Below are 14,245 nucleotides of genomic sequence, written 5' to 3'. Positions count from 1 at the left end.
AAGTAGCAACGCTACATCCTGTGGGATGATACCAGTGTTTCTAATTCGACGATTTCAAGGGAGTTGGTGGCGAAAAAGAATGGACTCTTTCGGCATCGCGTCGTTCGTACGATAACCTGCTTCAAAAATTAGGGGATGGTTTTGAAAAAATCATAAAAATCAATCCTTTCAACATCCGGTCCGGTTGAACAATAATTTTCGGATCTGCGCCCTCACCGTTATTTCTTTGGAACTGGAAATTATGTTTTCCGACTTCGGACGGCAAGAAATTAAGCTACAGTCACCCGAAGATCAACTTCCATCTCGCCATAGAAGATGAACGTTGTCCAAATATCATCGAAACTATACGCGCTGCATATTCGTTGGATAACGGATCATCTTCGACGAATAGTATATATATGAAATACTGTACAGAGTGTTTCAAATTCCCGAGTGACCGATGATGAAGGGGGGTGGAAGTGGGGGGAAAGGAGGAAAGGAAGAAGGTAAAGAGGAGGTGAGGAGGGGAGACGCCGGACACCTGTGGCTCTTGGATAGCCTCGCTCTCAGAGTCACTCGGCGACCACCACCACCGCACCTCCGAAGCACTTACTCAATTATTTCGGTTGTCGAATAGGGTATATACCGTACGCCTTTTGCATCAAAAATTATCATTAAAAAAAAATATTATTAACGATAATAACCGTGGAAATCGCGACCCCCGCATTCCGTAAACGATTCTAATTTTAAAGAATCCATCGATTCAAAGTTTGGAGTGTCATTGGTCGAATACAAGTGTGAAAAAATGTAAAAAATAGTTTTAAAAAATAATGAGAAACTTGTCTTAAAGGAAGAGAACAATTACCCCGGGAGACAAATCGCGAGATAATTGAGTGATTCTTTTTTCATTGACCTTCGATTCGATCGGAAGAGTTTACCGTATTCCGAGGAACCGCGGTGAACCGGTAACAACCCGAAGACCACGCGGACGTTAACGAGGACTCTAGAAAAACGCCGTCATCTTACCGATCCGTGATTTATTTTTCGAATCTGCGGATAGATCTCGTCGAAAGTACACCTGTGTGAATTTTGAGTAGGCTCTGGTAATTTTGGGTTCGGGCATTTTTTGATCTTTATTGTTATTGTTTGTTTGTTTGTTTGTTGTTGTTGTTGTTGTTGTTGTCGTAGTTGGCGCTTCTGAAGAAGTGTATACGTTAGCTCAACTTTCGATCAATTTTCAAACAATTATACGCGATTACTTTGCTATTTTTAATTCTGCGCGTTTGAAGAAAAATTCCAAACCGGACTATTAAATCTATGAGGGTGGATTCAGGTGTAATAATTATCATTTTCAAAAGACATAAACAGTGCAGAGAAGTTTAAGGTTCAAAAATTGAAAAAAAAAAAATTAAAAAACGGATAGATAAATTCTCCGTTCAAAATGCGACGGAAACACATTTTGGCGCCTGCTAATTTTGTGTTATAACTTATTAAGCTGCCGATTGAAGACATTTGAAAACGTGAAGTAATTCATTAATGTTAATAACAGTACTATACTAATAGTACTAATTAGTGACAACGTTAAGTGAAGTGTATAAAAGGTTCCGAAGTGCAGGCAGGATACCTTTAACATTTTTCGGATAACAGGATATGCGATTCAGACAACATGCCTAGCACAATCAGAGGTCAGTAAACACTAACTACCTACACCCATATTATAACCGACCACGTTATAACGTACCAGCGTACGAGTTGCTTCTCCAAAAAATGGATTAGTCGTAACGATCCTACGAGGTGGGGCAAAAATTCTTCAATTACCTCTCCGAATTAGTCGCAGCGACGAAAATTTTTTCTACTCGGGTGACAGGTGTCGACCCGAAGCAATACTCGTGCCAGTGCGTACAATCTGCGCCTGTTTCGCACTAGAGGTTCAATAAATTGGCCTTACCTTTTGGCGAGCCGTTCGGTGAGCGAGGATACCGGAGGGCGAAATTCCTGGGTCCTAGGGCAATAAAATCAAATTCGGTGAGGTGTCCGGCCATGGCCTTGTTCGTTCGATTACGAGTCGTGTACAGTCCGACTGCACCTGTCGGATCGGGTCGATTGTATTCGGGGTGGTGAAAATTTTCATTTTTAGAATTTAATTCGCGCCAGGGTAATTAAATATGATTCAAGCAATCGTCGACGATCAACGAACACGAGGTCGTACGATCGCGTGCGACGTGAAAATTTATCGAAGATTTTATAAGCCGGGAATATTTACACTACGGTAACAGTACTCTGACTTGCGGTCGTGAAGGCAAGTTAAGGTCACAAGCGGTCAGTAACACACTACCGTTTATACCTCTGGCTTACGACTTTACCCTCGTCCGTAGACTTTTTGAGACGCGTCTGTACGGACCATGCAGCGTTTAGGGAAGCTTCTGGGGTGACCGAACGATGATTTTCAATTCTATTCCAGCGTTTGATGATTATTTACAATCGATTGGTCGGGATAATTTCTCGGAGTGACGAAAATTCGCATTCGGTAGCAAGGAGAAATGATATTCGATAACGCCGAACTGATCGAAATCTCGGCTTGGTTATGACAATTATTACAAAAATTGACGCAAAGATAAAAGTTAAAAAACAAAAAACGACTTTTTCTGTTCTTCAGGACGTTCGTGGCTGTGAGCAACCATTCATTTGCTTTATTTTTTCTTCCGTGAATCTGCATATACACACATGCGAGGCGAAAAAATAACGGAACACTGTAGTATGGGAACTTTCTGAACGGGCTGTAGAACCGCTTACGGTATATTTTTATAATACTCTTGATTATTAATCGGTAGATAAATAAATGTGTAAAATTCAAATTCAAATTGCTCAAATTTTGGTAATCTCGATGTCATTTCATACCGCATTTTCCAACGCCCGCCGCCTATCTAAACAATTTCTCCCCGCTCAGCGAAATCGTACATGAAGTCTCATCTCTTTACTCAACTGATTGCGTTAATTACTTTTTTTTTCGGTGTGAAATTGGGCACCTCAAGTAGCTGAATAATATTGGTATAGTTCTATCGCACTAACCACATACATAAGCCTGTACCTCGTATGCACCTTATATCATTAAATTGTCATTTGGTTGTAAACTGTACCTGCTTGGTTATAAATTTATAATTTGCAAAGCCCCGTTAATTATAAATGGGATTGAAAATATCACGCGATCGGTGTATACGTATGATATGATGTGCTCTGAAAATATGCAATTCCTACCTCCGCAAGCCATGTGTATGTAATCGAGAAACCGAAGCCACATAGCAATGATATCCCGAGGCGCGTGATGAATAAATAATAAAATGAATACGATTCCTATATCGAACACTCGGTGCTAGTGAATCGAGTTTATTTGGGATGCAGATTCCACGCATGGATGGGTATATGCTTATACATACGTGTGCCTACCTACATCTGTACATACATATATCCCTGTATGCTAAAATCGGTGTACGAAATGTTTCTTTATCGTACGCGGCGTGCGCGAATTCAATTAACATAACTCTATCACTTTTTGACCTAACTCAATCCAACCGCGGAACTGCATACGTCACGGAACGACGAAAATATCAACCGTGTCATCGCTGCCTCTACACATGTTCACACCTCGTCGTATCCCCTACGAAAAATACATTCAACCGGTCCAGGGCATTCCGTACGAAATTAATTAGCCAGCCATTGACCCACGACACATTTTACTTCTTCTTTTTTGGAGTCTCTTTTCTCGTCTTCGCCCGGAATCATCGTCACCCCTGAAACCCCCGTTGAAAAAAGGTCTGAAAAATTTCATCTCTTCCCACGTTCGATCAATCGTAGAACAAAGAATCTTGGCATCTGGTTCCACATGTTCGAAATCGATTCCGTATACCCGGTGAAGGAGGCAAAGTAATAACAATGAATAAATGGCGCGGTGTGTATCCTACGTCGAAAGGTCGGTTCGGCCCCTGAGCCCCCTTCTTCATGTGTCTCGACGTCGTCGTCGGTCCTTTCTGACGTAAATTTTCCACCCGAAAATGTACAGATTTAGATACACAGGTAGAATGTACAGCAGGTGGCAAAGACCTTGTTTGCACGGAATCGATCGCGAACGTGGCTAGATGATATCGGGTAAACGTTAAACATATACATACATACGCGTGTACAAGAAACTACGGAACGTACGGAGGCCCGGCGTGGCGAGGAGGTACGGCAACGGATTCAACCGGGCTGCGTACGAAACGAACGGAACGAAACTAATTGTACAAGGAAGGAAAAAAAAAGGAAAGAAGGAAGGAAGGAACGAAGGAACGAAGGAACGAAGCGAGGAACGGTGTGTTGTAGCGGGGCCTTCGAGGCCTCTGTGGTTTCGGGAGTCCAACTTCACAAGACTTGTACCGGCAAGGTGGTGGACGCGAACGTGAACGGTGGACCCTGGTTCAACCACGAACGAACAAAGGCCACGGGGTCAATGACCCCGTACAACATCATGCGTTAGAGCCAAACCCGCCGTCGGCTAGAGAAGTCGTAGGCATAACCAGTGTCGTTTTCTTATATCTTTTACTTTGCCTATACACGTATATTCATCCGCCTCGATATCGCAGCTACACAGGAGCTGAGAGGACGTGCTGCGCAGCTGTTGAATTTTTTTTCCGAACGAGGAACAAATAATTCAGTCCCGCACCTATCGGTACCTACTATGTACATATGTGTACGCGTACGAAGTGCGTAAAGAACCCTGGTTTCCATCCGAAGCCTCCTGTCGGGGAAATTTCGCCGTGCAAGTTTCATTTTCCACGTGCAATAAGTAGGAGCGATTCGTTGTCGAGTTCTTCGGGTGATCGATCAACAATTTTTGGCTTTCGGAAGCGAATCCCCGAGAACTGGGCCGGTGATGCGTATATATCGAAATCGTACGAGGGAAATGGAACTAGTGACGACGCATAATTCCGACTTTCGTTTGTCTTATTGGGAACTTATAGTCGATACCCATGTAAGACGAACGACGAGTGCCTAGAATGAATAATTAGATTTTGTCGATCGAGGTATGCGTATCAATTTAACTTTGTCTAAATATAGATGATACTATGGGCGTAAAATTTTATCGCCTCATATCCGCGTATACCTATAGCACATACCGTAGGTACGTAAGTGTAACTCATTGTATCGAGGTGGTCGCCACACTTGTGACTTACCTTTAATGATCTTCGTGTAATACGTATAGGTACTGCATGTTACACCTCTGTATATAATTACTTATGAATTAATGTACGTGTACAACTATACAATATAAAGCGCGAATTTGTAGCTGACCAGGTATGTACTTATACCTATACTCCCAATTATACCGCGCATGCGATAATTATTATCGCATGTGCAGGTGCGAATTTTACCTCATTATTGAAAAAAAAAAAAAAAAAACACAAGTTACATATCGTTCAAAATTCCTCGTAATGTTGGGTATACGGAGTCGTTTTTCATCAGATTCCAACCGCCGACTAGTACGAATTTCTTCGGATATTCAATATTTAATTACACAGATATAAAAAAATTGAATAAAAAAAATAAAAACAAAAAAAAAAAAAAGCGCTGGGACGATGTATTCACGAGTGAGTGATTCTCGCGTTGAACTGCGAATACCTTGCGAATCGTGTAAGTTCGATAACCCTTTGGACCGCGTGGTCGCGATATTATCGCCGAATTAGCGGCCCGCGCGGTAGTATACCGCACGCTATAGTTATATCGTAAATATATGCATATGCATGCACCTATGTACATTTGTGTTGCAAATTTGGAAGCAATCGTAAATTTTTTCGTGCAATCGGATATCGATTATAATTTTTTTCGCCTCTACATGCAAGGACCGATATCGAGGAAATTGAATCTTAAAAATGTGGTCTCAAAGACGGAAAAATAGAGTTGATTCTCGGATTTGTTCGACCGAAAAAAAAAAAAATGGAAGCAATTTTGAAAACACGCGCAGACTACAGCGGAATCAGAAACGTCAAATTAATCATGACGAATGAATGAATGAGCGAATGAATGAATTTATTCTCTGTTCACGTATCTGTCGCTGGAAAATCCCTACAGGTATCGATTTCCTAGTTTCGCGGTTCGCACGCGACGTATTTACGGGTATAGGTATTACAATTTATACGCAGATATGCAAAGGTGGTAGGTAACGTAATTACGGAGTATGCAGGTGTATAAGGTATGAGGTTGGAATTTGGAACGGATTGCAAAGAATATGAGGGCCGGTAGAGAAAACGAAAGAAGAACGAGAAAAAAAAATGGTATAATATGGTGATCCAGCACTTTATAAAAGTCGTATGTGTACACAATAAAAATGATATTCGGAAAACGCCTCCCATACGGTCTTCAAATATTTGAATAAGCGATCAGTGAAGCCTTCTTAATTTATGACGTACGATGGATATTCTTTTTTTTTGTTCCTTTTGATGAAATGTTCGTTTCACCAAATAATGAATTGAAGAAAGTAGGCGTTAATAATTTTCAGATCAATAGGGATAATTAAAAAAAATCCCGAAATATCCGTCAATCAAAATTGGTGTCTAATCCGAGATACACACGTATAACGTACACGTAGAAATAATATTCGTTGTCTTCAGTCCCGACATCGCGTCGAGCTTTGAAAATTCATTAATTACGATTCACCCGGTATACCAACGGGGTGGGGCCAATGACCCGAATGAAAAAGAAGGATTCAACTTGGCGTGACCGATGTTGCTGGCTCAAGTTACGTAATCGTCAACGACCGAAGGATGCGATAGGTCCTACAGGTCCTGTAGGTATATACCAAAATTTGTATATGTCCCTATGTATTATTCACACGCATGCCCTGTACATAGCACACATAGCTACACGTACACATCTATTTCCATTGCATTAATTCTTTTATGTGCCTAACACTTTTTTATCTACACGTACGCTGCGGGTGAAGGTAGCCAGTTTTACAACGACACTAATTTATAAGCGAAGGGATGATAAGGGTTATAATATAAATCGTGACGGAATCCAACTCTTTGGGTGTACCTGCGGGTACATACCTGTCTTATGTAATGCCGCAAGTTTGGCGTATTATAACAATAAAAGGACCAAGTCGAGATTAAGGAGGTAAAAATCGTTGCGTATATATTTTCGTGCTGTGGCGCCAATGGAGATCTGCCGTGAGATAAAACGCGCGGGTGGTAGCGGCTACTGACCTCTGGCCACGCGGATCGCAACACCAAATATTAGGGATTCGATCTTTCTTTCTTTTATTTTTTTCTTTCAACTTTTCCTCCACACCTTTCTCCGGCTCACACCGTAAGATCGATTTGAGCGTCGACTCCTTAGATTTTCGAGTGGCCGGTCGTCGTGGCATCGGATTTTTTGGATGATAAAACAAATCGACCGTTATTTTTGTGCAGTACATTAAGAATGAGAACATAAATACGACAAATTTCTTCCGTCGTAAGTGATAAAAATGCAGCGATGATTCCGAATGTGATAAAATAATCGTTCGATTGATTTATCTGTAAGGAAATCGTAGAATAAAATTGATCGTTATCCTTTAATTGAACGTTCATAGTACACGAAACGACCGAGTTGGATTCCATTTCAATTTGTGTCCCGTAGCCGTAAAATATCACGTCCAAATTAGCCCCACTTACAGTTACAGATTTCTCTGTCAATTATCGTACAGAAGATGCACAGCGCGGTTCATCTTTATCCTTCCGCGTGCTGGCATCGACGCGTCTCTTAATTCGGTCCTTCTTTCCTACAAGGTGTACCGGGATTCGAATTTTAGGAATTTAGGTCAAGGTCTATGAGGCATAGAGTCTCCTCCCTTCGAGTCATCGTGAAGGTCTAGCAGCCTCCGCCTCCTTCGGACCAGATTGAACCCAACCTTCATTTTCTATAAGTATAAGTACGCGCGGGTTGGTCGTTAACTTTAGGACAAGATAATCTTCTGTCATCTGTTCGAATAATCGCCACAATTTTCTTTCAAGATTCCAAAATTGTTCATATATTGATAAAATTTTCAAAAATAGGAGAAATTTGGCGTGGAATGCCTCGTACTTATAAATCGTATGTAGTACGTGGAAATGAGACGATGCGGACGGTCGGGAGCCACCATTTCGTACGAGGTATATTTTATATTTACAACGATAGGAAACACATCGCGTACGTTTTACAGTTACAAGTCAATTTGTGGTACGCGTAGATCGTCGGTTGCTCGTAGAAACTCACGCACGAAGCGTTGAAAAAGCTGCGTGGGCATGTGGTAATTCATTCTATTCATCGCTATGTTCTATAATACGTGAGACGGCAAGTTAAAACCCTATGGACTCGTGTAGGTTATACATGACTGTATTTGCGATTAGGATAAATATGTACACGACTTGGATTGGAAATTACGAACTTATTTGTAAGCGAATTACGACCGATGTTATAGGATTTTGATTAAAATTAAATTGTTATAATTAACCGAAGGTTACGGAGTAAACTTGAAAACGATTTATTTTATGGGTACTTACGCAATATCGATTCGATGAGCTTGAAATTTGATCGTGCGGAACCGAGATAAAAATTATTATTAAATGTAGGGAACCTGTTTCTAATGAGACGCAAAAATTGGGTGTAGTATTTATATCTGTAAATTCGTAAAATGAGACGAAAAAGAAAGAGAACCGTGGGAAAAACTAAAATTAAGGTACCTAGTGGTAACGTCTGGGATCTATGACCTGGCTAATTAAGATGCTGTTGTACGTATACGTATGGTATGTATTCAAGTGTATAACTGTACCGCAATTAACGATGGTCATACCTGGATTAAAACTGTATATTTTCAGAGATAGTTCTTAATTTTTCCTCATCTTAATGGTTTGTTTCTCCACCGATATGCAAGCGTGAATATAACGGGCAGAAAAAAAACCTTCCATTTTTCTTACGCTTTCGTCTCACTGGAATATCATCGCTTTTTCGTGGCGAGTAGTTTCTGTTCGATAAACGAAATGCTCGGATTTTTTTGATTCGTAATTTCGAGAGGCTCGAATTAATTGTGCTACCTATACGGAGTGCAGCGAGTACGAAAATCAGTCGTTGAAACTATTCGCTGACACGTAACTCAATATAATCCGACGCATCATTAACGTAATGGAGAAAATAAAATACAAAAAGTCGTTAGCAAAATTAACGTTTGTACATCGCTAATTATGAACGAAATCAACGCAACAACGGAACGCCACGTTTTCTAAGGTGATCGATGAATCATTGATCAGCTATACCAAACTTCTTTTTTCTTCTAGAGAAAAAACAAAAACAAAAAAAAAGGGTACCAATTGACTCGACGAAATCAATTTTCGTTGGCGAAAAAAGTTTCCATCGATAACGAGCGCGGTTCCATCGAGTAGAGTCAGTCGGCGGTTCCCCATCGATACACGAGGTTCGAATCGTTCGAATCATCGTCGCCGTCGTCGTCGACTCTCGGATCGCATAATGAGTCACGGATACCAGCTAAGTTATATTATACCGTACGCGCGCGCGCCCAGTCATTGAACTTGCCAACTTTATTATACATGTATACAGCTGCTGCTGTTCAACTCCGGACTACAACCTCTGCACAGCTGATTCCGACTCCCTGCAGTCTGCGATCGCGAGCATTCTCCTCCTCTTTCTCTTCGCTCTCCATTCCCTCTCTTCTATCTCTACTTCTCCTCGATTCTTTCGAACATCCGCGGTTACATCGTCGCGTCATACTTGGTTTCTTGCACTCCTATAATACCGCTTATTGGAGTCACGCGAACCACTTTGAAGTTAAAGGTCAGTTTATGCGCGAGATTGTACGGAGACAAAGTCTCCGCTGTAACGTTGCCTGTACTCTAGACGGTACGAACATTCGAACGTTGCGCCATGTCTTCTGCTTTTTTCGAAATAATTATGTAATTGAACTCGTCATTAAGAGTTGAAAGGCTTTAGTTTTCCCGACTTCCTCATTTGCTCCCTCTCCCTCGTTGAAATTTTAACTCAAACACGGGTGGATGTATTTGAATAGTTCGGAAATCGTTCGGAGAAGATCGAACCGCCGATCGGTCGACACATCCGTCATTCTGCCAGGTAGAACCGCGCACCTCGCAGCGTCGCCGGCGCCATCGCGACGCTTCGGTAACGAATTCGAGGATTTCGGGGAATCGCGTTACCCTTTTTCGGGGGCCTTGAAATCGAGATGCCCTTCCTATATTATGAGTGAGTAGGTTCCACTTTGGACGAGTCACATTTAGTTGCGCGCGTATCGACGGAGAAGAATAAAAGAAGGATTCCTCGTTCGTTTGGTCCGCGGTCGAACGTTTTAGGAATATTTCGCTGTTCGGTTGGATACTCTGAGATATTCGACGGGCGGCAAGGTCGATGACCGCAGGTGTTGCCTTGGTTGCCCTTCTCACTTACCTCCACCTCCGACAACGACCAACTTTAACTTGGACTTTGCTGGCGCTGGCGCTGAGTTTCTTTATTCTTTGTGTGCTTTGGATACGCCGAAACTACCCACTGATACATCTTATAGTTATACCATAACGCATAGCGATCCTTCTATAACTCCATTCTTTCGTTTTATTTTTTCTCCTTACCTCGCTCTTTTTTCTCCTTTTTCATTCTTCTTTATCTTTGTCCGCCGAAAGAGTAGCCGCGCGCGGTATATTTTTACCCGCGTCGCGTCATAAAGCCAACCCATACTAAAAATCTCATCGCCAAGTTTATAGTACCAAATTAGACCATGACGACGATTATTATACACCTAACCTACCTACACGTAGGTGTCACTCGTACGTACGAGAGCTTTGTGAGTACCTGTATTTTTGAACGATTTATGGTATTTTACGAGCCACTTTTATAATCGTTTTTACCTCAACGTTCGAACCGATAATCATTAACGCGGTAGGGCTATTCAATTTCTCACTATCTACGTATTACGTGCGTGCGTACGGTGTGCGTCTACTACGTGGGTGATTCATCTCGGAATGAGACGAAAAGTTGATTTGACCGCGAAAGTTGAAAGCGAAAATATCGGAAACGAGAGATACAAAAGTGGACTATATGCGCGCAGACGTGAACAATAATCAGCAATCGTCAAACAAGTTTAGCGCTTCGGCGATCACTTTTTCGACACTTCGCGACGATTAGACCGTCAGCTATATAGGCGCACGGTGTCCCCTTGACGAGAGGAGTGGGTTAACTTTTTTTTTTTTCCTTCTTGTTCTTAACCAGGTTTTGTTGCGTTTACTAAAAAATAGTTTTGTGTATCACGGGTGCGCTGCAGGGACGTCGTCTTGTTGGTACAACGACCCCGGTGGTGGGTGACCATAGTGGTGCGGTGCATGAGGGACCACCTGGTCAAACCACCTTCATAGTCCTACGATCCCATACCATATCCACATGCACACGTATCCTTCCTTATTCTTCAGCTTCCTTTATACCCGCTTTCGTCCGACGGCAGCAGCAGCATCACATCCACACTCCCTACAATCCCATGCTTTATAGTTTACACACTTAGCCGGAATTCTCGATATCCGAGGGACCGAAAAGGAAGAAAAAAAAAAATCAACTCTTCAAGGTCCCCGTGTAGGTGCATACCTAATTCTAACCATCTGCTACGAAAGCGCCACCCACAAAGATCTATAAACACGGAAGTTGGAGTTGAAGAAAGTTGTCCCCGGAAAACCGTTTTCTTTACCCAGTTTTTTTTTTCCCTGATGATTTTTGTGACTCATTTATTGTAATCCTCTTCTCCTTTCAAGATCTTACAGGGTTGCCTACAAATTTATTCAATTTCGAAAAGTTCGTTTGCTGATGAGCAAAAATCAGATTCTGTGCCAGAGGATATAATGAGTGGAAAAGAATTCAAGTAGTCGAGACGAAACTAAAAGATTAACTTCTCCATGCAATCAACCAGCGCCCAGTCTTACTGTTTCTCTCTCGTCTTTGAAATCACAGGATTTTCTCGGGACTTGCTTCCTCGGGAGTACGAATCTGGTAACGGGTTTTTTTTTTCAAGCTCAAGAATTTATTCATTTTTTTCCGAAGATCCCTGACGCTAGGTGGTTAGGTTGTATCTTGAATCTGCATTTTTCCCGCCCAACTTTTATAACTTCCTTGTGAGATGGACGGATGGATCACATATTATATTCGTCGGTTTATTTGGCCGCGTCGCTGCCCGACCGCTTCTTCACCGTTGCTTCTTCTGCTTCTGCTTTTGCCTCCGCCTCTCTTTCAGTTCGCTGGTTGAACGGGAGTTCCCGGTAAGGGTCGCGATGGTCCACGTGCTTACTCGCAGAGGTCATTGGCCCATCTCAACGCGCTGCCCGAATCAGAGAGCCTACGGGTCTTCTTCTTTTGCCATCCACCGATATTTTTTGCCTAATAACTTTTCTTACTCCTTTTTTGCCGCGAGATGTTTTTCAGTTATTTCTTCTTATATTTCGTTTGTTGAAATTGCACGAAATAGTTTTTCAATTCGAGATCCATTTTGTTTTTTGTTTTTTTTTCCTATCCAATGTTACGTTTCGAATCAATTAGCAAAATCATTCTAAAATTTTTGAGTTACAGCTGTTACCGTGTTCATTATTGCTCGAGCAGATCACTCGAGCACGTGGATACAAACATTCACAAATACACGCAGTTCGGAGTTAGTTCCTGTAACATAAAATTCCTCAAACTATTTGCCGTTAAAAATCTCACAATCGGTGTATGACGTTCAAACAACATATAGCTAAATACGTGCCGTACGTATGTAAAGATAAGGTGGTAAATGGATGCATTATATACCTACGTTTGAATATATATGCGTCTATAAATATTTACATATCATACGTAAAATATATTTGAAAAAAGATTGTCGCACGTCTCTACGACGACGCGGCTCACGTTTTTCAAACCGCGTGAGTCTGGTTTTTTTTTTTTTTTTTTTAATTTAACGCCATGCTGCCGAGTCTCGACCTGATTGATGTACAGGATTAAAAAAAAAAGAAGCAATGTACCATGAGAAGAAATGCATTTTATTAAATTAGTTTTTGAAACCAATCACAATGAACAGCGACCTCAAAAAAATCTATTCATCAGTCCCCGAAATATTTGGATAAAAAAATTTCCAAAACGTTTCGTCAGTGAATTACGAAGCTGGAGGTCTATTTCTCTTTTGGTTCTTTGTACCGTGCGTTGCTACGTACAATAGTTTGAATTAATAAATAGATGTGCAGCGTTCGTAGAAAAATTCTTCTAGTTCGGAAAGACGCCGTGAGAACGGAAGCTGGGGATCAGATTTGATGATTTTCCGAAGAGAATAATAAAAACTGAAAAATCGTGTTGCCTGGATTGAGAAAATTTATCTGCCGCATATAACACGATTCGCGGAGACGAGAGTAAATTGCAAGTTATTTCCAGTAAAATCCGGTGCAGGGTTTGGAAATGGACAGTAACGGTTTCAGTAGACGAGGTCGCTTCTCGCCGGGATATAACGGACTTTATACAGCCGTATCCGATTAGAATGCTTGAGCCCACCCGCTGCCGACGCTGGACCACTAGCGCTTCGAATCTTTGATCTGGCGATCCGATGGCCCGCGGCGCTGATGTATTACAGACTCGAAGTTTATAATGCTAATCGTGACTCAACATCAAGTTCTTATTTGCTGTTTGCTTTATACTTCATTATTAACTTCCACGATAAATATACACGCAATTGAATTAATATTTCGCATCGTCGCACTTCCTTTGCACTCGTCAAAAAATCAATGAATCAATCCGGTTATCGAAGATAATAAACAGACGAGAGATATTAAAATTTTCATGGCACAGAGCTGCTCTGCTTGCATCAGTTTAGAACCAACGCTACGTATAGATCGCGGATGTGTCCAGAAATTTCTTTCGAAATTTTTGCATCGTGACTAATTGCAGGTTTCGATTCAGACGAAAATGATCTCTAACCGTTAGTCACTCCATCGGTGTATTATTACTTATGTACAGGCACGCATAGGTAATACATGATCCATTCCGACATCTGTACATGTATACATGTACGTACGAGTAGGTACTGTCTACCGCGATACTTTGCGTTCGTCATTCTTCACGGAGTCAAAAAACTCCAACAGCTGATGATGCAAGATTAGCATGAGCGAGACCTCCCACTCAATTTCTGTACGTGGGTTGCATGTAATGTTAATTTACTTTGACTGTGCGGACTTGTCACCATTTTTGCTGCTCG

At 41.6% G+C, this 14,245-nt stretch overlaps 1 protein-coding gene across 2 annotated transcripts in view; it reads left to right on the top strand.

The window, feature by feature from the left end:
- The first annotated feature begins 567 nt into the window (after positions 1-567).
- Positions 568-14,245, top strand: part of LOC105691161 (probable nuclear hormone receptor HR3) — a 93,126-nt gene continuing 79,448 nt past the window's right edge. Inside the window, exon 1 of one of the 2 annotated variants that reach the window (XM_048653651.1) lies at positions 568-1,664. In XM_048653651.1, the coding sequence (XP_048509608.1) occupies positions 1,646-1,664 (19 nt within the window). In that variant the 5' untranslated portion in view covers positions 568-1,645. The remainder of the gene's footprint in view (positions 1,665-14,245) is intronic. The other variant, XM_048653652.1, reaches the window with a different exon arrangement.

Source organism: Athalia rosae, chromosome 4, assembly GCF_917208135.1.
Source record: "Athalia rosae chromosome 4, iyAthRosa1.1, whole genome shotgun sequence".
NCBI classification, from domain to species: domain Eukaryota; kingdom Metazoa; phylum Arthropoda; class Insecta; order Hymenoptera; family Athaliidae; genus Athalia; species Athalia rosae.
The sequence above is the reverse complement of the archived record's forward strand: the minus strand, read 5'-3'. Positions and strand labels throughout refer to the sequence as shown.